Source organism: Mauremys reevesii, linkage group 6, assembly GCF_016161935.1.
Source record: "Mauremys reevesii isolate NIE-2019 linkage group 6, ASM1616193v1, whole genome shotgun sequence".
In the NCBI taxonomy this organism is placed as follows: Eukaryota; Metazoa; Chordata; order Testudines; family Geoemydidae; genus Mauremys; species Mauremys reevesii.
Window position 1 is genome coordinate 17,308,275 of NC_052628.1, and position 25,616 is coordinate 17,333,890.

Consider the following 25,616-nt stretch of genomic DNA (forward strand, 5'->3'; position numbering starts at 1 on the left):
TCAGGTTTGGCACAACCTCAGGCTTTTATGTCTTCACTTACAGTAATATAGCACATCACATAGTGATCTAGCGCTGTAGAAAAAAATCCCCAGAATTTGCTGACTCAAGTTTTAGCTAAGCCTTAATAGGTTATAATGTCAGTTAAGTTTGGGGAATTCAAATTGTTGATGTTTATTGCTACCTGCATCTAACAGTTATCCATCTGTTTCCACTCATCTCTGAATGTGGCAATTCTCAAAAGTAATGTGCACTGAGAAGGTTGATGGGTTTGTTTTATTTCCCATTGTGTGAACTGCAGACTTATAATTCCAAGGATGAAACTATATATATATAATGTTATGTGGTTATTTTTTTGAGTTTTACATTAAGTTACAGGTGAAGAAGAAAGCGACAATCATTATATATGTGATATATGCACACATATGTTTACTCATAAACAAAGGAGATCAAGTACGCAGTGAAGATGTAATAGTTATTGCATCTTTTGTTCAAGGTATCAAATAATTAAGCGCTTAAAGGAAGCCCAGCTGCATCAGCATATTTTAGTCATAAACAGAACAGTTAGCTTCTGCAGGGTATTTGGTGCTGACTGTAAAGTGAAAGGAAAAAAGAACAAGAGGAGAAGAAACAAAACAAAATGATAAAGGAGAAGGGCTTATATGCATCGCTGGTGAAACTCCACTGACATTCAGTAGAGGTGAATGTGACTCAAACAGTGATTCCAGTCAGGGGCGGTTCTAGGCACCAGCAAAACAAGCTGGTGCCTAGGGCGGCAAAATCTAGGGGGCGTCCCCTGCAGTCGGGGGGGGCGGCAGGCTGGGCCGGTGGACCTGCCGCAGTCATGCCTGCGGGAGGTCCACCGGAGCCCCGGGACGACTGGACCTGCCGCAGGCATGACTGCGGCGGGGGCGCTCGTCCCGCGGCTCGGCTGGACCTCCCGCAGGCATGACTGCGGCAGCTCAAGCGGAGCCGCTAGACCCGCGAACCGTCCGCAGCCGCGGGAGGTCCAGCCGAGCCACGCGGGACCAGCGGTCCCTCTGCAGTCATGCCCGCGGCAGGTCCAGTCGTCCCGGGGCTCCTTGGGCGGCCAAAAACGTAGAGCCGCCCCTGATTCCAGTACAGGTTTCAGAGGAGGCATCATGGAGATTGTTGTTATCTTGCTAACCTGTTTTGAGAGTAGGAAGTGACACAACTGGAGCTCAATTTTCAAGCATAAGTGCATATGTCAGGGCACTCAGATCTACTTTCGAGCCCTCGAACTGGAAGCAAGGCACATAAAATGGGTGTCTGGGTACCTACAGTAAATGTTAACTTGAATACCCCAATTTACACACTCAGGTTTGGAAGCTGGGCTCCTTTTGGAGGGAATGGAGATTTAAACAAAGCACAAGATTCCCTCTTGACAATCACAGTTCTCCTAGAACCTTTATATTCCACTATCCTCCACAAAGATTTCTTGATCAATAGGGTGAATTAACCCATGTTAACATTTACTATAGGTAGCTAGAAACCCATTTTGTTTGCCTTAGTGCCAGCTTGAGTTCTTAAATGTGGAACTGAGTCCCCTGACATTTGCACCCAGGCTTGAAAATAACAAAAAGGCACCTATAAAAATGTGAAATGTCAGTGGTAATGTTGGGAAGGAATACAGTGTGCAGGTTCAACAAGGATTCACGCACAATTACAGGAATTTGTCAACAAGTCTAGCATTTCCCTTTGTACCACATTATAGTTTAAAGATTATATATGGAGTCTAGGGAGCATAAGCAACTTCCACACAGTAATTTGTAAAATTAATAGGCAGGGATATCTAGGTGCAAAATGGTAATATGCTTTTCCATATAAATCACATTGGAGGCAACTCTAAGCTCAAACTGCTTGCAACTTGCAAGTACAGCAAATCTACCTTTAAGAGCTTTGTCTGGACCATTTTTAACCTCTCCAGGTAAAGTAACTTCACTAAGTTAAGATTAACATATTCTATCACTTACTTCGCTAAAAGAATTCCATAAGAGAACACTGCAGATTTCGCATAACAAACTCAAATAGTTGAAAGCCATGGCATTTCAAGATAAAGTTACACTTTACAAAAAACAAGTTAAAATGTTTGAAAGGGTGCAAAGATTATCCAACCACCCTTAACTCTGCCTTTTCAGCACCATACTGCAAGTAGTGTTTTCCAGGACACAAATGGGTCAACTTTTGTGATGGGTAGATGAAGTTGTGTCTGGTTGCTGTTGGAGTGCCATTAGGAGACATGCAGTGTTGTTGTAGTCGTGTTGGTCCCAGGATATTAGAGAGACAAGGTAGGTGAGGTAATATATTTTATTCACCAACCATATTCATTATAAGATGTCTGCCATTATGCTAGGCATTTAAGATGTTTTGTCTAACATAAACTGTGCATTTTGTTTCTGAAGTAGAAATCTTAATCTGGAATTTCCAGACTTTTTAGTTTTTTTACCTAGTGTTCTCTGATGTGTTTGTTTGCTGAAGTGATAGATTATTTAATCCCTAACTCCAGAGTGATGCAGCTTTTTGCATAGGAATTTCCTTAGGCTTAAAATTGCTCAGAAGCAGGAATTCTTGCTGTTCTGGGACTCTGGTGGCCCTTGTAAAGATGGGTTCCAGGCCTTTCCAGAGGATTTCCCACCTCCACATGTGGCTATTCTCTTCCATTCCCCAGTCAGTGCCTTAGAGAGGAAGAATCACTCAGTAGTTAGGGCACTGATATAGGACTTGTGAGATTAGGGTTCAAATCTTTGCTCTGCCACAGACTGTAAAATGGGGATAATAGCACTTCCTTACCTCACAGGAGTGATGAGGATAAATACAAGAAAGATTGTGAGGTACTCAAAATACTCCAGCAATAGAGGTGTGGGTCATGTAAGTACCTGGGATAGATGGACCTGTTTACTCCAAATTGCTTCTTTCCTTCTAGGCTAGGCACATGTGCTTACCGCATCATTTTGCTGACTTGAGTTATGTGTGCTGGGGCTCTGACTTTACATGCTATGTGTCAGCCCAGAGAAATTTAATCCAAGAGTTAACCCTCCACTTTCTCCTAAACATATTAGTTTCTAATGGAGGCTTAGATGGAGCTGCAGTACTAAGCCCCATTGTAATAAGATCACCACATTCATTGTAAGCTGTCCGAGTACTGACTGGTTTTATAACGAGTGCGCTAGCCTGTCATCCTCACAACAGGGAAGGAAGGATTTAAAGCTGGAAGCCTTTCTTTTGAGTTGCTGCTTGTTCAAAGGCAAGAAAGGCTTAGACATATCTGAGCGTGTTTTGTTTGTGGGGAAACAGCAAGCTGATCATTAGGCATTTTTTGTCAGTAATGTTCACTTGCTGGCTCTGCTCCCTGACGCTAAAGGATTTAGAAAAAGAGAGCATGCAGTCACACAAGTGGCCCACTTAGGATGCTGCTTGATCTAGAGCTGGTGGTGCGTTTGTTCACAGCATATGATTGTCTGTACCTGAGCTCCATCCGATCGGGTATAAAATGAAAGAAAATATTACAGATTGGTTCAGAAGTTTAGAAACCATCTAGCCTCGGTAGAGTGAATTAATGTTTGAGAATGAAATGCATTCCACAAGTGCCCAGGATCATTATCATTGGGCTAATTCCACACCTTGCCTGGGCATCTTGAAGGTATGTTAATCTAGGGTGAATCAGGGGATCCATGCCATGGAGATAGAGTAGAGGGGGATGTGGAACAGCGGTGAAGTAACTCTGCAACCAAGACTAGCAGAGTTATTAAAGGAAGTGGGGACCTTCTGCAAATTAGCCTAAATGGCCCTTTATGTATTAGGGTCCACCATAGGAGATCAGGGACCAGGGCCCGAAAGTTTCCCTCATGAGTAGGTGTGGGAATCCTAGAGGTCTGTACTATCTCTCCACTTCTGATTGCCCAGTATGTATATCGGTGAGAGTATAATTGTCAGCCCTGCTGCAATAATGTTGCCTGAGAACTACACAGATGCCAGTGAAGGCAAGCAGATCCTATGCCCCTTGTATGAAGTAAAAGCTTAGACTAACTACCTAAGTAGGTTAGAACACATGATAGAATTTAATTTAAATGGAGCTATGAGCAAGTCGAATTTCCATCGCAATCCAAATAAAGTCTCCACATGTTACATAAAGTCAAACTTACCTGGGGCTTGGCTGTTTTCATAACTGAGAAAATACCAAGGTACTTATAGAACAGGAGTACTTATGGCACCTTAGTACTCCTGTTCTTTTTGCAGATACAGACTAACACGGTTGCTACTCTGAAACAAGGTACTTATATGTCATTGTCATATCCGGCTGCCTCACAATCATTAATTTGATTTTATCTTCACAACACCCGTTTGAGGTATGGAAAAGTATTATCTCCATTCTACAGATGGGGGACTAACAACATAGACTGAATGATTTGCACAAGGTGTTGGGAGGTGGGGCTTTAGTGTCCATACCTGGTAGTACCACCTAGTGGCAATACTCTGGGCTGTGTCATAGAATCATAGAATATCAGGGCTGGAAGAGACCTCAGGAGGTCATTTAGTCCAACCCCCTGCTCAAAGCAGGACCAACCCCAACTAAATCATCCCAGCCAGGGCTTTGTCAAGCTGGGCCTTAAAAACCTCTAAGAATGGAGATTCTACCACTTCCCGAGGTAACCTATTCCAGTGCTTCACCACCCTTCTAGTGAAATAGTTTTTCCTAATATCCAACCTAAACCTCCCCCACTGCAACTTGAGACCATTGCTCCTTGTTCTGTCATCTGTCACCACTGAGGACAGCCTAGCTCCATCCTCTTTGGAACCCCCCTTCAGGTAGTTGAAAGCTGCTGTCAAATCCCCCCTCACTCTTCTCTTCTGCAGACTAAATAATCCCAATTCCCTCCACCTAACCTCATAAGTCATGTGCCCCAGCTCCCTAATCATTTTTGTTGCTCTCCGCTGGACTGTCTCCAATTTGTCCACATCAAAAACTTTGCTAAAGACAAGGTATATCATGTCCACCTTTTACTGAGGCAGGTATTGACTCCAAGTCTCCTGATTTCCTCTCCAAGGCCCCATCTACTAGACCATTTTTTTTCTCAAACTTTTTAGTTTGGTGTCTCTTTATTTAAAGTTGAAACTTTTTGCAATCTTCTTACATTTAGTGTAAAATGAAGATAAGCCTATATAATTTGTGGAGAGGTTTGACCTTGAAGGGCTAGGTTGTGTGGGGAGAAGGTCACCTTTGTGGACATAGCTAGATTGCACATCTCCAAATACTACGTGTGACCTCACAAACTTTGAAAGTTTTAGATCCCCCACAGTTATTCTTGAAAAATAATTTTTCTTTGCTTTATATTGTAATAACATTTTCAATGCCCCACAACCCACCTGATTGCCTTCTGTGACAACCCAGAAAACTAGCTGAGAAATACTGTGTTAGACCATCCTAACTATACAGAATAAACCTTAGCCTAAGCTTTCTCCCAAGATCTGGTTGCCCTTAATCAAGAATTTTTGTTGTTGTTGTTCTGTGGAAAATTACATTGAAAACAAAAACATTTTTGGCTTCGTCAACATTCCCACATGAATTTTGGGGGTTGCTGAACAGTAAAAAAAACATTTAATTTTCTTTCTTTTGGTTTTCTAGTGAAAAACTGGAATTTTTCAGAGAAAGGAGACACTTTCTGTAAACATTTTCAATTAATTAAAAACAAAATCTTCTGTCAAAAAAGGTATCGTTGGAAAATTTTCACCCAGCTCTATTCTACCTTTTTCCTTCAGCACCTCCCAGGAAATGCCCCTAGTTCCTCCTAACCAGAAAGTCATATTCCCTTCTCTCACATACTGATGGATTAACAAGGAAACCCATCACAATATTTGCCCAGCAGATTTCTTCAACTCACAGAGTAACTCCAACTCCAACTCTAACTCCAACTCACAGAGTAAGCCAACAGAACAGATCTGCCTCTCTTTGTGGTATCTTAGCACTTATAATGGGAGCCCATTGGTGTGTAGTTATTACTAACATATAATTGACAGCAAAGTTCTGCCTTGCAAAATGAGCATGCTACATCTTCTTCCATAATGGGCTTGATGGGCTTGAAAAGCCTTTTTATCTTCCACTGATGTAACAAATGCCCATGCTCTCCGTATATATGGTATAATATTGCAGGGTATTTGAGGACTGTATTGCATCAATGATGCACTTTGTTGTAACAGGACAACATGGGGATCATTAGCATAAGATAACAAAAGTATGTTGTCAATATCGCCCTGAAAACTGTATTAATCAAATCAACATAGACTTCTAAATTGATTTGATTAGCACTTAGAGATCCAATGATAGAAGACTGTCAGAGTTTTTTCTTCTCATTGTGGGTGGGTGTGTGAGAGACAGAGTGAGTCTGTCTCCTTTTACATGCAAAAGATTTTTGGTTAATGTTGCGAAATATTAGAGCCTAGAAAAGAATTAAAAGAGGAAGGGCAAGCTTTGGCTCTCTGCCACCTAGAAATAAAATCTACTTAATTCACCCTGAATATCCTTGTTATAGTGTTAAATATAGACTAAATAGTTTAATATGGATTTACGTAATGAGCTCACAAATTGATTTTGCAGTGCAAGCTCAGTTTAGAGTTTAGGAACAGGCAAATCTCTTAATAAGATCAAAACAGCGCTCTTGCATTCTGACATTTCAGAATATGCTCTTGTTCGTGAAGATGATGTTTTCTTTGTTTAGTTTCTGATGTGGACTGTGACCCATCACCATCCTTTCTGTCTATTTATTTACTTATTTACATCTGCAGGATCAAACAGTGACCAGAAAAAGCCTTGTGCAACCTCCTAAGGGAAGAAACAGGCACATTTCTTGTAGGAATGCAAATATCTTCTCTCTCTGAGTGACAGATAAAACAGGCTTCCTCTATTTACACTTTTTCTTCTCCATCCTTCCCTCCCACTTCCCCCTCCCCACCACTCAGGAATAATCTCATGCACCTTATTTAAACATTAATTATTTAGCTTGGGTGATCCACCGATAATTTGCAGAATGAAATTCCTTGGAAGTTTTGGAGATGAATTCCTGAGAAGGTGCCTCTTTCATCCAGCCCTCTCCTCTGTCTGGCTCAGTGGCCTCAGTTAGATGTAATTGTAATTGGTGTCTGGGCTGCGATGACAGTGTCAGCCTATCATTTCAGGGTTTAGAGCTGTACATCCGATAGCCAGATTTGTAATTATAATGTGCTTTATTCCTATTTATATTCAGCAACATTCTCGCCTTTCGATTCCTTCCCCTGGAGTGGGGAGTGAAGGCTTTGCAGCAGTAAAATCCTCTCTTTGCACAGAATACACTCCAATTCTGCAAGGTATAGAAGGCCAAGGTGACCAGCTATCAAAGGTTAGAATTTATAGTTCACAGGTTCTCAATCTAAACTCTGTTTTTGTCAAAATTAAATATGCTGAACCCTTCAATTATATTAATTGGAATTTTAGTGGAAGGCTCAGATAGGGGTTATCAGTTATGTGAACTAATACTGTGCCCTGGCCACATACTCTATGGAATATTTGAGTTCTGAATTATTATTTTTTATGATGCATCAATTATCACAGTTTTATCCTGAGGACCTGCTTCTTATTGCAATTGCACTGATTTAAATCTATTAAAATGGCCAAACTTACACCCGGGGGCGGCTCTAGCGATTTCGCCGCTCCAAGCATGGCGGCACGCCGCGGGGGGCGCTCTGCCGGTCGCCGGTCCCGCAGCTCCGGTGGACCTCCCACAGACGTGCCTGCGGATGCTCCGCCGAAGCCGCGGGACCAGCGGACCCTCCACAGGCACGCCTGCGGGAGGTCTGCCGGAGCCGCCTGCCACCCTCCCAGTGACCGGCAGAGTGCCCCCTGTGGCATGCCGCCCCAAGCACACGCTTGGCGTGCTGGGGTCTGGAGCCGGCCCTGCTTACACCATTGTACCTGAGATCAGAATCTGTCACCAAGTTTACTATGACCATTCATGTAATCATAAAAGTTAATTCTTAAAAGGACTTGCTAGGACTTGATTATGCAGAGGGATGCCCACTGACTTTGTTCACTACATGCAAGACGTGGCTGTAAAACTGGGCACCCATTAGTCAGTCCTCAGCCATGGCAGGATTGTTTCTCTTGTGTGTTTCTTTCTAGGTCTTCATCCAATCTAATCCACTTGTTTCACATATCCTTTTGGGAGACTTTTTCACAAGCTAGTAGATCTCACCACTAGGGGATTTTCCCTTCAAGCTGTTTAATATTTTTCTTTTCTTAATTTCATCCCATTGTTCTTACGTCCATCAAGGAATTTCTCTCCTGCCTTGGTGTCTACTTCCTGCAAATACTGACACAGGTTATCATCTCTTTCTCATATTTGCAGCTACCACTGTTCTGAAGAGTACTTAGTTGAGAAATTAGTCCAGAATCCTCAGCTACTCTGTGTGTGCGCACTCATGTGTGAGTGTGAAAGAAATAAGAACATTCCTTCTAGTTGCCTGTAATCTTTCTTCTTCTCCTGGGCCCTCCTCTGTATGTGATTTTAAAAAATCTTTTGAAACGTAAATTCAGAGTAAAACTTATTTGCAGCTGCCATTGTGAGAAGGAAAATGAATTCGTTCAGTCAAGTGCTCATAAGTAGCTGCATTTACTATTAATACCTGTATAAGAAGGGGACAGAGTTTCATTTAGTGAATTGAAATGTGGAGGTTTCCTGGTAAATCTGAAAAGGAACTCTCTTAGGTTACAATGATTATTAAACTTTTTGGCCCAGATTCTTCCTGAGTTTCAGACACTGGCACAAGGCAGGCCTAAAGCTGATGTAGCCATCTGTGAGAGGATGAACTCCAGTGGTATAGAGCTGGCATTAGCACTCCCACACTGCTGTGCTCACCATTAATGGCCTCTGGGGATGGCTATCCCTTCCTTATCTCCTGGTGATCTTTGGCTGTTGTAAGGGCCCTTAGGGCCTTTTGTAAGTATAATGTAGAGTAGCCTGTATTTTCCACTTGTTGGTTTTGCTAAAAAATGTGGTAATGTAGCCTGGAGACTGATCCAGTTCACAGTCCAGTCTGCACTGGGACAGTGCAAAGGAGACGTAAACTGCATTTGTGAACACATTCTTCCTGAGATACATTGTGCCATTGTGGCTGCAGCTGAGGAAGCCTTTGTTCTGATGTCTCCTCTTTGAGGAGACCTTCATTTCTTTCTGAGGGGTTTTGCAAGCCCCCTTGAGAGGTATCTGAGTTATTCCCTTTCCTCCCCACCACCCTTGAAAGAGAGAGTATGGTAAGAGGGCTGGATACAGCTCCATCGGCAGGCTGTCAGCAACATTCTTTGATGTAAATTCGTCTCACATATACTGATGTAACTCTGGAATAGCTACATTGATTTAAAGGGAATTTCTCCTGATTTAACTGAGAGCAGAATTGGGCTTACACGCATCTACCAGAAGGTTTTGATAGAAGTGCAACAAAAAATTACTTGGAAGGTCATTTCCTCCCTGGCTTAGAGCCAGACACTAAATAAGGTCCCTACTGGATCAACTCTTAAGAATTTTGGATTTGATTCTTCTCACATTTATACCAGTGTTGGCTTCAGTGTGATTACTCCTGATCATTGGTGTTACAATGCTATAAATGAAAAGGTAATAAGGCCCTTTATGCTTACATGTCAGCATAACTTCATCAGTGTAAATAATGTGCCCTATGTAGAAAACAATATTTTTGGCTCTCACAGTTTTTGAAAATCCTTCTGGTCTGCTTACGTCCTAGATCTAGAGTTCTGTTACGGGTATTACAGGATTTCAAGCACAGCTAGCAACCTATTCTCTGTTTCAGCAAAGAAGCTCTGAGTCAAAGCATATAGTATTTGAAGGGCACTACAGTAGAACCTCAGAGTTACGAACACCTCAAGAATGGAGGTTGTTCATAACTCTGAACAAAACGTTGTGGTCCTTGCTAAAGTTTGCCACTGAACATTGACTTAATACAGCTTTGAAACTTTACTATGCAGAAGGAAAATGCTGCTTTTAACCATGTTAATTTAAATGAAACAAGCACAGCAACAGTTTCCTTACCTTGTGAAATCTTTTTTTTTAATCTTTCCCTTTATATTTTTAGTAGTTTACATTTAACACAGTACTGTACTGCATTTGCTTTTTTGGTCTCTGATGCTGCCTGATTGCGTACTTCCGGTTCCAAATGAGATGTGTGGTTGACCTGTCGGTTTGTAACTCTGGTGTTCATAACTCTGAAGTTCTACTATACTATTCTATTGTAGAAGAAAACATACTAAGGCTTGTAAAAGTTTTTCTTTGTATTGCATAGCATTTGTTGTTTCTTTTAGAACCAGGAATAAGAAAATCTAGATCTTTTAATTAGCAGTCTTATAGTTTGTTCTATCAGTGTATGGTAGATTATTGGGTCAGTCACTCATGTGAAAGATTCCCTAAAGAGAAACAACCGGCAGGATTTTCCTTACCAAACCTTTATAGCCATCCTTCAGGCTGCAACAACTGTTCCCAGTTGTTGTCAATTAAGCCTTTGTGCCAGCAGTTTACGTTTGGTAACTAAAATTTTATAGATCCAACAGTTGGAATGAGAACCTTGAAATATTTGTCACAATTGCTAACTGTGCAAAAGAAACAAAAATTAAATAAACCAGAACCAGATAACCCGATCATGATGGACCAGATTCTGCCTTCCTTATTCTTAATGAGTAGCGCTTTACTATGTGAGAAGTGCTATTGTAATGAAGGAGGCTACTCATGGAGCAATGCTATTCAGTATAAGTTAGATGAGCAGAATCTGATGCTATGTAATGAATAATGAGACTCTGATATTTTGTTCACTTTGAGCGCCTGATCCAATTCCCACTGAAGTCAGCAGGACTCTTCTCTGACTTCAGTGGCAGCTGGCATGGGCCATTTCCCCAAGAGTATTGATATCTGTGCCATACCCACACTTTTGCCCGCAGTTTGGTCAAGCTGAAGAAGAGGTGTGGATGAGAAAGAGGAATTTGAAGATGGCTAGTAAAGACAGGAGAAACATTGCACTTTTTCTTGTACACCATTTCTTTTCTCACCTAGTTTTATCTCAGTGTTGGTCTATGTGTCTCTTAGAGTTCTCTATGCCCTGAACTCACCGTCCATGCATAGTCTAGCAATAAGAAATGGGTCAGATTCTGATGTGAGTTCCTCAGATGTGAGCTCCCTTGAAATCAAAGTTACTCTGGATTTACATTGGTGCAAATGAGATCAGGATCTTTTTCATTACCCCTTGTCAGTATTTTTCCTACCCTTTACGATGCACCTAACTTGGTGAAATGTATCTCTGTATGTAAATGTCAGTTAGTGATATAAAACAAAAATAATCTATTATCCATTATTTTTATTATATTTATTTTGCACAGTGTTCAAGGCATGCTTAACAATGCCCTGTTTTAAACCACACTATTTCATATAAATGTAAAGCTACATGTGATATGACATTGTTTATGTTATGTAACTATGCATACTTCTTTACAAACCTCTAAAAATAAACCATAGAATGTTTTATTCACTGGCTTCCAATTACTTGAAATCCCATTAAAAAAATGACTACAGAATGCAGGAAGCAGCCTTATATTGGTAATGAATCGGTGAGCAAAGTACAGTAGTACTGTGAATGCCTTCTCTGCAGGAAGGTTCAGTTTAACTAGTACATTTCTGCCATGTCATCTGCAATCACTTATAATTCGTATGGGATGGAGATTATACTCAGAGATTTTTTCCCTCAAAAAAGCTTAATCACCATTCTATAAAAGCAGCAAAGAGTCTTGTGGCACCTTATAGACTAACAGACGTTTTGGAGCATGAGCTTTCGTGGGTGAATACCCACTTTGTCGGATGCCATTCTATAGGTTTTTCATTCAGTTTTTTACCAAATAAAGGGCCTATATGTGACATTTTGCCACTTGCCTGCATCAGCTGCAGAGCGGTGGAATCCTTTCCTTAGTGGATTGATTCAGAGGAGAAGTATGCAAATTGCATCATGTTTTAGATGGAGAAGTCCACCCTCTCTGGGGTGGGACTGTGGCCAACTCTGCATAGAACTGTGGAGAGTGGGCAGAACAGGGGAGGTTCTCCCTACTTCCCCTGGGGCAATGCACAGCCTGCTATGTGCACAGAGGGAAATATCCTTGAACTCCCCTGAGTTCAGGAATTGCAACTGGGAGTAGCACTTGTGCAGGACGTGATGGGAAGGAATACTGCTTGCATACTATCTCTCCCCCACACCCTATGCACCCAAGTAAGAGCCAGGCAGCCTTCATATTATTTCCCTAAGCAGTTTGTAGCATCCTCGATTCAATATTCTAAATCATCTCATCCCATGGGCAGTTCACAAGCTCCTCTCAAAAGAATTTGTTGGGGGGGGAGGGGGAAATAGTCACCGCAAAATACTTTTAATGTAAATTGATCCACTTATTCTTTGATACTTGTGATTTTAATTCTAATACACGAGTCTCTGTGAACACTGTTGAATTGAATTAAGCAAATATATTTCTTTCACTACTCTGGGCACAATACTGCATTCCTTACGTAGGCCATCTATAGGTACATGTACTGTTGAAGACCATGGGAGTTTTGTCTGAACAAGGACAGCATAATCTGGAATTAAAAACTCTGGGTGATGTTCATGTTAGGTGCCATTAAGCCGTGTAAAACCTCTTTATGAAAGTTTAAGTGGGCACTCTGCTCTGGGGATTCAGAGGTAGCAAAAGCTTCACATCATTGTAGTGACGATCGACTAACAAATGGTCATGGAGAATTTAAGAGCTGCCAGCCTCATTGCCCTTGTTTTGTCACAATGATGGACTTTGAACCCAGTTTTCCAGGTGTGATCATTAATAGAGTATATTGCCTGGCTCCCCATATTGGGGTAGGATCACTAATATACCTAATATTTTGTGTGCCACCTTGCCCCAACATTAATCCTTTCATTCTGATTTACCACTTCGCAGCCTGGAGATGAACGCCATATTGTGTTCCCTCTCTTTTTACCACTCCTTGCCCTCCACAAGCCAGCTTTCCTTGACCAGTTTCTGCAACCAGCAGAACCAGCATGTTGTTCCACCTTTCCATCCAGCCAACATGGCTGCAGCTCCTCCTGTAGGCCAGCCAGAAGAGCTGCAGCTGCTAAACATGTGCTTGCTGGTCAGTCACCTCTCCTGGTCCCTCTGTTTTCTCAACTCCCACCTGCCGTCCAGGCTGCCTTTTCAATATAACATCTACATAATCTCCCCACACTCTAGGCCCAGGACTCTTGAGCCTGTCGGTTTAATATTCCCTGTTCCTCCATCCAATATTATTAAAATATATTTAGTATTCAGAGCTTTAGATCCTGACCTTCTATAATTATTGACACCTATTTAATTTCTCCTTTCATCCATAGCCAACTCTGGTACAGCTGCTATGGCACATGTATATACATCATTGTTGCCAGCACAAGCTGATTGGCATTCATGCTTGAGTGTCTTTTTATTTTCTCCTTGGCTGCTGGGAGCAGCCTGAGTAGCTCAGAAACTAAAGAGCTTCATCTATTAGGCGTGACAGATTTGTATTCAGCGGTAAATGCCTGACCTTGCTCAAACTCCCTCATCCGTTCCCATCATCCCCTCCCCAGATGAAAGATTCTGCTTAACTCCTGCTTCCTGTCTGTTGCCTTGGAAACATGGACTAAGCAATTCAGCCTAAGAGAATAACTAATAAGAGCATATCCCATTTTAAGAATAAAAATACATTTAAAAAAAATTGGTGCTCACTGCAACCTAAATGTGAGGAGTTTCAATGGGAGAATTTTAAAGACAATCAAACAAACATGAAGGATGTTAATATCCCATAGTGAAATGGGTCAATAAGTAAATTGTCATGCTAAAACCTTCAGCTACAGGACAATGCATTTAGGCTTGTAGTTTCCATATGGGTTACATAACAGGAATAGAATACTTTGGCAATAAAATGACTTATACAGAGCTATTGTATGAGGAGGTGAGAAGAATGTATGCATGTAAGTCTGTACATTATAAGGGAGGCTTAATTTCTGGAGATGTATTACTGATATCTATCATCTGCAGTCATTTCCCTTCTCCCTCCTCCTCCTCCTCCTCCTCATAATTCCTTGATTAACCTATTTCTTTAACCCCTCACCCTTGCAGGTTAAAATCTAGCTTTTTCACCAAAAACAGCCCTGATGTTAGCAGGAAGTTTTAGCCCTTATCCCTGGGTTGACTTTAGCCTTGAACCATTATTAATCCCTGAATAGCAGCTATTCTGGTTTCCCAAAGGGCTCATTTACAATGGAAGGACTGTACTAATTCAAAAGTCTCAAGAAAGGCTTTTTTCTCACTGTTTGCTTGAATTAGCAGAATGTGTATCTGGCTTGCAAAAAAATTATACTGAACACATCTACGAATTTCAATAGAGGTGTACTAACTCATCATGCTACATCCCACAAATCATACAACGTTGATTCCACTATTTTCAACCAACAGCACTGGGCTAGCTCCTTCAGTTCAGAAGCACCCAACAGAACAGAAGGACTTTTTATATCATAGACACGTGCTAGTGTTGCTGCTTGCCCTATGGTCAAATGTTATCTAACAGCAATTGCATTTGGCATCTAGGTCAGGAAACCCTGTGTTAGCTAATACATATATGTTAGGCATACCACGTTATACAGATTATCTGCATGGTATTAATACTATCTATATTATATATATGGGTGTTGGGAAATTACGTTAACTGAATGTATTATGCTCTTCCCACAATTCTGTTCATCCATGCCAGGCATCCTACAAAACTCTGCAAACCTGATGTCAGCTTCGGCATTAGAAAATAGGAAGAATCTCAAAGCAAAGATGCACAAATACTTTGTAACATGTACGGCTAGAGAGTTCGTTCATGGCTTACCAACACTTGGAATGAAGTATTCAAAATGAGATGTGGGAAAATATAGGCAGGGCCGGTGCAACCCATTAGGTGACCTAGGCGGTCACCTAGGGCACTAACATTTGGGGGGCGGTGACCGCGGCAGCCGGATGTTCGGCCGCCGCAGTCGTCATCGGTATTTCGGGGGAGGGACCTTCTGCTGCCTCCGTCGGGGGCGCCATTTCAGGGGTGGGCCCTTCCACCGCCTAGGGTGCCAAAAAGGCTGCCAGCGCTCCTGAGTATAGGGCAGTATCATAGACAAAGCTGGTACAAACTAGTGAGCTAACCTTAAACTTAAAGTGACGTGTAAAGAGTTCTGTAACTTGTAAAATCATACTATAAACACTACTAGCTGAAATTCGAATCTTTGAAGCACACATTACACAGAAGTGCGTAAGGTGAACAATCTGCTAGAATTTGCTCCCCACAACTTCTATTGATTCACACAATGGACTAAAACATTCTTGATCTTAACGGAGGTGTTATGATGATTTAAGGCCATTTATAAATTCCCCACTTCTGATAAGCAATTCCTGTTGCTCACGCAACTCCCCAGTAAAGCATAGGATTGGTGGGCCTTGATTATCTCCTTTTGGGCAGCCTAAAATAGTCACAAAGCAAACAGGTGTCCTGGCTGATATAATTGACAGCAGAGACACTTCACAATGAGCTTTGAAAATGGTTTCTAAAGCAATCCAACCCAGTAGCCACAGTGTTTGTAGAGCTGTAATGGTGGTTAGAATTCTTGTGTTTCTCATGCATGTCTGAAGTGACTGTTACATCACCCAGCAGTGTGCGGGTGGTTTTCAGGGACACGTTTTGCTTCATCAAACTGATTATCACTATCTGCCATCTGCCACTGGGGAGAGCTGGAGAGTAATGGATGAAAATTGATTACATTTGGGGGTGGTTTGTGTGTGTGTGTGTGTGTGTGTTGGGTCTGTGCCACTGGTGTGTGTGTGTGTATGTGTGTGTGTGAGAGAGAGAGAGAGAGCGCAATTTGGCACTTTAGGTGTCATATTTAAGCCCTTTACATTGGACATAGCAATAAAGTGTGGTAGATGTCTAAATGCCAGCCAAATGCTGCAGTGATTGTTTTGGACTGGTGGTAGAGGTGGTGATTACTTATGCTATGATCAGAATATATGAAGATGTTTATTCTGTATTATTGTGTTTGTCCATGTTATTATTACCAAATAACTATGCTAAAACTTTACTAGTAACTGTCCATTGCAATACTATATTTATCTAGCTTCTGTCACTCAAACCTTATTCCTAAAATATTTTACAGAATTAAATAATGTAGTTTCAAAGTTTAATTACAATATTAGAATGAGAGCAGAAGGGGTCAGAATAAAGGGGCTTAGATAAAGGACATAATGTGGTTGTAAATTAATTGCATCTTAATTTATATTCATGCTTAAAGAGATACCAAGGTGACAGCCACCTTACAAATTCTTACGCTAGGTAAATGAGTAAATAAGAGTAGGAGAGAGAGAGAGAGAGCATTTCAAGGAGGATAAGAGAAAAATGACAATTGCAAGGCTGCAAAGGAGAAGGCTCTTGTATTAGCCATGGTGTGACTGGGTAAAGGGAAAGAAGAATAGCCATGCTAGACAAGGTGGAAGGAATGCCTAGTGGATAGGGCAACAGACCGGGACTTGGGAGAGTAGAGCTGAATTCCTAGTTAAAGCACAACTTCCTATGTGTCTTTGAGCCAGTCACTTAACTTACCTGGGGCCTGAGTTCTTTCTCTATAAAAATAGGGATAATACTTCGCTATCCTCAGATGCACTCAGCTAAAGGAGGAGTCAAGGTGCCAGTTTAAAACAAAGAATTTATGTAATGCATTCTTCCATTATGAAAAACAGTTCCTTGGAGGAGGATGAGAGAAAACAGAAGAGAAAATGTTGCACACATTTTATCCACTAACTTAGCAGCTGCTTAAAGTGTTAGCGAAGGTTAAAAGCAGAAAAGTGGGAAAGGTACCTGAGCTACCTGTGTGTTTTCAAAAAAGCAAGACTCTGTTTTATTGACTTTAAATGCATTTTTATCTAGTCTGCTAGAAATAGCATAAGATCAAAGAAGTGCCTGGTGTCACTACATGAAGGCTTCATAAATTCCAGTTTAGACCTGGCAGTCAGTAGATGACCTTTAGGCTAATTCAGACACAACATCCTTAGTTTTGAATTGAATTGATGTAAACAAAGTAATATATACTTTTGACTATCTAACAGTGCTAGGCTTTATTTCTGGTTGTTTCAATCTTTTCTGGATGGATTCAACTTTGTTTTGGAAGGAAAATAGAAATGAAAAGGGAAAGATTTGATGCCTCTCTAAAAGAAATAAATAATTAGAGCTGAGCAAAATTTCAACATTTGTTTTCAGCCCACATTGGAAGTTGAAATTTCAATTTTTTTGCAGATATTCCTAAACAAATTGATTCCAGAAATGTTGAAATGCATTATTTCAATCAGAACAAAATATTTAAATGTTCCTGAAATCAAATGTTTCATTCTGGTTATTTGAAATGTCCCAGAAATGCTTATTTTGTGTCAGTTCAACATTAAACTGCAGGTTTCCATTGTGTCACAATGCCTCACAGGAAAAGTCGTTAGAGAGTCTTATGCTCCCAGTAGGCCTGAATAAGTTGCACTCAAGAGTCCTAGAAGAGTTGGCTGAGGAGATCTCTGGCCCTCTGATGTTAATTCTTAATAAATATTGGAATATTGGGTAAATCACTGAAGATTGGAAGAGTGCTAATATTGTGCCGATATTAAAAAATGGTAAGCAGAATGACACCAGTTACTATTGGCCAGTTTGCCTGACATTAGTCCTCAGCAAAATAAAGAAAAAGCTGATATGGGACTTACTTGATAAAGAATAGGGATACAGTTAATTCCATACTATATGGTTTATGAAAAATAAGTCTTGTCAACCAAACCTGAGATCATTCTTTGATGAGATTACAAGTCTGGTAATATACTTAGAGTTTTATAAGGCATTTGACTTAGTATCACCCAATGTTCTGATTAAAAAAGCAGAGCTATCAATATAGCAATTGTTAATTGGATTAGAATTGGCTAAATGGCAGTGCTCAAAAAGTAGTTGTCATTGTGGGATCATCATTGAATGAGGATATTTCTAGTGGGGTTCCATGAGGATTAGTACTAACCCTGACACTGCTGAGGGCAGGGCAGTCATACAGAGCTATCTGGATCACGAGGTAAGTAGGGCCCATTCTAACAAAATGGGTTTTAATACAACCAAAGACAAAATGATACCTCTAGGAACAAAGGAATACAAGCCATATTTACAGAAAGGGAGACTGTATGCTGAAAAGCAATGACTTTGAAAAGGATTTAGGGGTCATACTGGACAAGCAACTTAACATGATCTCCCAATTTGACAGTGGGGCCAAAAAAGCCAGGCAATCCTTGGATGAATAAACAAGGGAGTAGTGAGTAGAAATAGAATTTTACCTCTGCATGTGGTACTGGCGAGACTGATGCTGGAATACAGCATCTGATGTACACATTTTTAAAAGGATGTTAAAAAGTTGGAGAGGACACTGAAAACATCCACAAAAATGATTTGAGGGCTGAAAAAATGTCTTGCAATAAAAAACGTAAGGAACTCAATCTGTTTATTTTATCAAAAAGAAGATTCAGAGATGGTTTGATTACAGCATATCAGTACTTTAATGGAGAGAAAATACCAGGTACTAAAGCACTCTTGAATCTAGGGGAGAAAGGCATTACCTGTTTCCAAGTCATTGACCCCTTGGAAGAAAATCATCCTGATTGCATATTAATCACTGTCTTAACAGATAAAGCACAAAATGGGGTGCTGCAGACCATCCAATCACATTAGGGAACAGGATGACCTGTTCCTTACACATCTATCTATAATGTGTGGGGAAAAAATCTGTGTGATCCTGGGGGACTCTAATATGAATAACATATGTTGGAGGTCTCATGCCGCTAGTACTAAAACATCCTTGGAATGTCTAAATATTATAGAAGACAATTTCCTAACTCAAGAAGTGTTGCATCCAACATACAGGAATTCTGTATTAGCCCTCATCTTGACAGACAAGGAGCAATTGATCACAGTACTAAAAATACTGGTAAACTAGGTACAAGTGATCATGACTTTATTACATTTATAATGTGCAAATAGAATAAAGTCAAGATCGATCTATCTAGCTATCTATCCATCCTCTGTGCTTTAAAAGGGCCAATTTCACAAAGCTGAAAACAGTTGTAAGCCAGATCAGCTGGGAAGAAGATATATAAAGAGGGGAATCTTGAGTAGGAGTAGGGAGATTATTTTAACTCTGTATTTGGAACTGGTGCAACTGCTGCAGGAATAGTGTGTCTAGTTCTGGTGCCCACAGTTCAAGAAGGATGTTGACAAATTGGAAAGAGTTCAGAGAAGAACCATGAGAATGATTAAAGGATTAGAAAACCTGCCTTATAGTGATAGATTAATCAATAGCTTAACAAAGAGAAGGTTAAGGGGCAATTTGATTGCAGTCAAGGTTGATGATAAGTTTATTACAATGGAGAACAAATATTTAATAATGAGCTCACTGATGATTTTTAAAACAAGATTGGATTCTTTTCTAAAAGATATGCTGCAGGAATTATTTTGGATAAGTTCTTTGGCCAGTGTTATTCAGGAGGTCAGGCTAGATGATCACAATGGTTCCTTTTGGCTTTGGACTCTGTGATCAAGAATCAATGGTTGAAAACTGAAGGCAGACAAATTCAAATAAAAAAATAGACACAATTTTTTAGCAACAAGGGTGATTAATCACAAAAGGGAAGTAGTGGATTCTCCATTTTTCTGTCTTCAAATCAAGACTGTTTGCCTTTCTGGAAGATATGCTTTAATCAAACACAAATTATTGGTCAGATTAGATGATCTGATGGTCCCTTCTGGTCTTATACTCCGGAAGCATCCTACATTCAAACTCTAGAGTCATGTGTGTCCCATGATGCACCACACAGAGCTTGGTGAGAAGGAAATCCACTTTGCATATGGCAGATGTAGTCTTCCAGGGAGCTCAGCCCATAGGAGAGAATGGAGACTCAAACTATAACTTCCATGAGACAATGCACCACAGTGGGAAAATGCAGTTTAATGTTTTATTGAACTGATTCAAAACTAAACTTTCTGGGTCAGTTCAAAAAACTAAATATTCTTATTAAGGTCAAAATGACCAGAAATAAAATGTTTAATTTAATCAATTTTTTTCAGTAGAGTCTAGATTTTTCCTGCATAAAATTTTGATTTTGCAGAAACTGCGTTTTCTGTCAGAAATTCATTTGCTAGAAAATTCCCATCCAGCTCTCTATATAATACATTTTAACCAGACCGCAAGATACCATTTTTTGAGAACCCAAAGTCTTAAGGTGAACAACCCCTCCCACACCCTTGATTTGCTACCTCTCTTTTAATATAATTCATTTGATCTGTCCATAGATAGATTTAATAGATTGTAGATGGCTAGATATGAGAGACTGTAGTCTATCTAATCAAATCCTTCACCTGGTAACTGAGAATTGCAAAATTCTGGAACATAATCGTCCCATCTAATGTATGTGCAGTTGGTATTTACATGCTTGGCCTTTTTTGCATGAGAGTGTATGTCTTATGGCAAACTCTTCCATTATGCAAATAGTGTGTGTAAAATCTATATGGAGCCAGAGTGAGAGGGAATGGTGGAGCTGCTGGCAAAAAATAAGCAAGTTGCAATGATCTTTGAAGTAAAAATAAATAAAATAATAAATAACCTTACCAAATGTTTAAATGAAAAATTACACACACAAGTTACATCTGCAGATCTGCCTCCAGACAGCTGTTACTTGAGCTAATAGTATTTTCAGAGCTGATAACCCAAGGTCTTCATAACCTTGGCAGAATCACAGGGGCAATCTTTGCATAAAGAGGAAACGCTCTTTAACAATTTCTCCAGTATATTAGTCACACCCTGACTTTTCTTCAACATCAGATATGCATGGATATTTGTTCCAGCAGTTCCTTTCCCCTTAAACATGTTGGACCAAATACTGCCCTACATGTGGTTCTCGTCAATTTCATAAGGAACTGAGTGTGTCTATCTGGTAGCAGAATGCGACCTTTCTAGTGAAGCAAAGAAAAGAAATTGAAGCCTGATTGTTGAGTTTCTCCTATGCCCTTTTCACCAACCCAGGATAGCAATGCATTAGACAGTTCCAAACCTTGGGGGGGGGGGCAGGGTTGGCTTTGCCTGCAAGACTCTTGTGCCACAGAATCAATTCTGTTTATTATCAGTGTTGCCAGCAGTTCCTTCCTTCTGGACACTAAAATTAATTTTCCTCATCTTGGCATGTATAGGACATGAGCATCCCTCTTGACCCATTGCCAGGGCATATGCAATTATCCTAAGTGTGGAGGTTATGAAGGAGGCAGCTTTTAAAGCATTAGAAATAGCAGCTTTCAGACATTAGCAGACCGTGGATTTAGGCAATTCTTCCAGAACCAGTTTCTATCGTATACAGTAGATTGACGATAGCTATTCTCCTTTATCACTGGATACTATGGTGGTATAAGACTTGCACACAACTGTTCCTTTGTATGGACACATGATAAGAATCCTACGTCTATGTATAAAATCCATGCTCACATTATTCTGTCAGTCATACTCTGTAATGTCAGCACTGCAATAATCCCCAATAAAAGAAATAAAGGCAAAGCCACTCAAATATACATCAAAACTATAGACAGTACTTTAGCATTAAAATACCATCTGCCCTATGGAATGAATTCCACTGACTCTTTGGGAGGCAGATAAAGCAATGAGCTAAGACAAGGGAGGCCTGGATTCAATTCTCACCTCAGCTACTGTCCTGCACTTTGATCTTGGCCGAAGCATTTAATCTCTCTGTTTTTCATTTGTCCTGTCTATAAAAAGGGATAATGCTACTTCCCTCACTTTGTATAGCGCTTTGAGATCTATTGAAAGAGCTATATCAGAACTACGTAGTATTATTCACTATTATTATTTTAAGTGGAATTTTAAGACTCCAACCTTTTATTAGAGCATAACACAAAATGACTGGTTAAAGTAGTATAAATACAATAAGATAAGAGTTTCCTAAAGACAGATAGGGTTAGGTTTTTGAAATCTGGACTCCCCTTCTTGCCTGCATTTGCAGGTGCAATTAATGTTAGCTACATATTGGACTACTGTACCTGATGTACAGGTATAATCAGCTAGATAAACAGCCAAATGGTATAAGCTGCAGACACAACAAGGACAAATTAGTTAACACGGAGCTGAAAACAAGGCCATTTGTAGCTCATTAGCCAAAAGTCATGCTCATATGGAGATGGTAGAACATGAAATATTCTGGCCCCTTGTGGATTTCCAGCAACATGTGCCTCTCTCTGATTGCCTGGAGAGAGGCAGCTTCTTTAACCCCATAGACAGGGAATATGACCATATTAGAGAATAAAAACCTGTGCCACTATTTTGCTTAAAGTTAGAGTGGTGGCCTGAAACTTTTACTCTATGTAGTCAGTATTTTGGAGAGATGTTTTCCTGAATATTTTACAGTCCAGTCTACTCTTTCAACACACTGACATGGTGGGGAGAAAGATACTTTCAGACTTGAACCCTGAATGTGTTCCTCCAAGTTGTTTAATACCTTTTACACGTTACTAACTTCTGACAGCGTTCATTATAGATGGTGATGGTTGCAACAGTTACCCAAGTTCCCTTTTCCTGGCAATTAGCTGTGGCTTTTGACTGACAATGCAACATTTACTGTGCATTGGCATTAAGGGCTGGATTTTCAAAATTGTGTGATAGCATTTATGCCCATAGAACTGGTAACATGGCGTGCAAATAGATACAGTGCTCATGTCATACACTGGATTAGTGCCTGTGATCGTGTCTCCCTCTAGTGGCTGATATCAGTAAAGATAAGCATCTGCTCCATTCTGAAAGATGTTGGAGTTACTCCCTTATATAAAATGGTAGTTGTTTCTGCTGATTGCAGATGCAGAGAGTTGTGTATGAATATTTTGTGATTGCAGTTTAGCCTTTGAGTTATGAAAATTAGATCGTAAAGGTCCTATAGCTTTTCCTGATCTAAGCTTAAAATTCTTAAACAGTCTAAAATGCTGCCAAATAAACAAACACAAACAAAAACCACAGATGCACAACCTGTCATTGAGATCCCTGACCCAAAGCATAACAAAAAAAGTCATGTATGTGGTTTTCATCCATGACCTGTCAGCTTTATCATGCATAGCAATAGCATTAACTGTCGTAAAGCAGATTATTTTTTATCAGATTTCATAAATTATCAGATACTTCTTGATTAGGTGGAATTTTCCCACATACAATTTGTAGCAATTGGATCACAATAAAGTTACTCTTAACAAGCTGTAATTAAAAAAAATAAAATAAACCAATATCTAAATGGACCTAATGGCCACCAAAACTATTGTTTTGCACTTTGAGGTAAATTATATGGTTCCATTATTGCCTCCTGTTCTTATTTCAATGCAACATGAATTTCTGGAGCCTGGAAAATGTAATGCATTTTTGCTGCAGATAGATTATTTTCTTATCAGTTTCTGACAATTTGTATTCTAACACCCCAGCTTTTTGCCATCATACCAGACTCGGAGAATTATTCTAGTGTGACCACTGTTTGAATGTACTCTTTGGTGTACTCTTGAATTTTGCCTGAGGCAGTTTGTCTGCCTGCCATTTTTTACATTACCCTGATGACCTGAAAAAGAAAGCACGATCTGTAAAGTAGAAAATGGTCTACTGTTTAAAGTAGTGCTTTGCATTAAGAGATTCTTATCTTTTTATTTGAATATATGAATTGTAAATATATATCAAACCACTCACTTTTCATTTAACAAACATAGCAGAAAACCTGCCAGTTCTATGTATGCTGGATAGTTTTGTGTTCCCTCCTTTGTCATTCATAAGTAAACCGAAACAAATGCTTTATATTGCAGCTTGTCCTCATAGGATTAAGTTAGGTACCCACTGTAAAGTATATGAAGACAGCATCAACACATCCTCCATGAAATTTGACTGGTGCTGTAATCCCTGTTGATCGCTGTTACTCTCTTTAACAGCTACTGTCAAACACCACTTTCTACATATGGTGTGTGTGTGTTTATTTCATATATTTATATAGATCTTCTGTTTCTATGTTTATATATATATACATCCCAATCCAGCAAAGCATTCAACACATTCTTAATTTTAAACATGCGAGGACTCCTGTTAAGGTCAACGCTTAAAGGCTTTGCTGGATAGGAGCCATATTGAACACTTTATAGTTATTAAGGGTTTTATTGGTGTGCATTTCAGGCATCTGAGTGCTGGGGACTCACGGATATTGACAAAACTATCACAGCACATCACACTTTCATATTTTCTGTATATGTTATAAAAAAAGGATTTGGGGAATGTTTTAGTGAGTTTTAAAACAATTTATTGGGATTATTTTTTTGTATTGCTTTAATTGCAAAGTGAGTTACCATGTGTCCAATTGTATAGAGTTTAGAGAGAGAAAAAATGGTAACTAATATATTTTAAATATATCTAAAATTGACCTTAAATAGTTTTTCAATATCTAAATATATCAACTATCTTGGGACCGCCTAGGGCTTGAAGCAAGCATTGTATGTCACATAGAAAAGCTGGGACTCTCTCCTTTTTAATTCCCTGTGACAATCAAATTTCTTCTTTCCCCTGCTCCCTCCAAGTAGCTGTATTGTGAGAGGAAGTTAGCCATTTAGGGCTCTCGCCTAGATTTTGGAAGACCCAGTTTCAAGTCCCTTAGACACTCTGTGCCTCAGTTTCCCATCTATAAAATATGGATAACAGCACTTTCATAGCTCACAGGGGTGTTTTGAGGGTAAATGCATTATAGATTGAGACACATTCAGACCTTACAGTAATTAGGCCATATAAATACCTAGAGCTGGCTACAATTTTTTGGATAAAACTGGTTGTTGTTGGGTTGTTTATTGTTTTGCTAAAAAATGCAAATTCAGGTCAACAGAAACATTTTCTGAATTCATGTCAATTTCAATAAATTGTTTCTCTCCAAACAAAAAGAAGAAAAAACACTCCGTAATGCTGAAACAAAACATTTCAAATTTTCAGTCTGGGGTTACCAGGGGATTTCGGCAGAAGACATTGTGCTGGTGGTGGTACTGCCCCTTGTATGCCATGTAGCCCTGTGATTGGAACGCTCATGGGGGAAGCGGAAGACCCCTATTTTAATCTTTTCTCTGGAATAGTGACATGTGATGGAGCAGAGAAACCTCACACCGACAGAAAAAGGTTTCAAGGGAGACTGAGAGCCTATGGGCCCAGCTAGCCCTGTCCTGCTAAACCTGCAGCCGATGCCAGGCCTGGAGGGGGAAGAAAAGGAGAGAACCTGGCTCAGTTCATGGCTGAATGGAGGTAGCTCTGCCTCTGTATGTGAGGGGAGCTTCACCACAAGCCTGGCAGCTGTGACAGCCAATGAGAGAAAAGTCCTGCATCCCTGGCTGAGGGAGAGACTGTTGAGGAGACTGAGGAGCACCCAACTGTGAGTCAACTTTAC

At 40.1% G+C, this 25,616-nt stretch overlaps 1 protein-coding gene across 10 annotated transcripts in view; it reads left to right on the forward strand.

The window, feature by feature from the left end:
- DCC (DCC netrin 1 receptor) overlaps positions 1 to 25,616 on the forward strand; it is a 555,466-nt gene that overhangs the window by 214,772 nt on the left and 315,078 nt on the right. Inside the window, exon 13 of one of the 10 annotated variants that reach the window (XM_039544144.1) lies at positions 10,989 to 11,041. The exons of the other annotated variants lie outside the window; for them this stretch is intronic. Within the exon in view, the coding sequence (XP_039400078.1) occupies positions 10,989 to 11,002 (14 nt within the window). The 3' untranslated portion in view covers positions 11,003 to 11,041. Of the gene's footprint in view, positions 1 to 10,988; positions 11,042 to 25,616 lie in introns of those variants that run through there. 10 annotated transcript variants of the gene reach the window in all.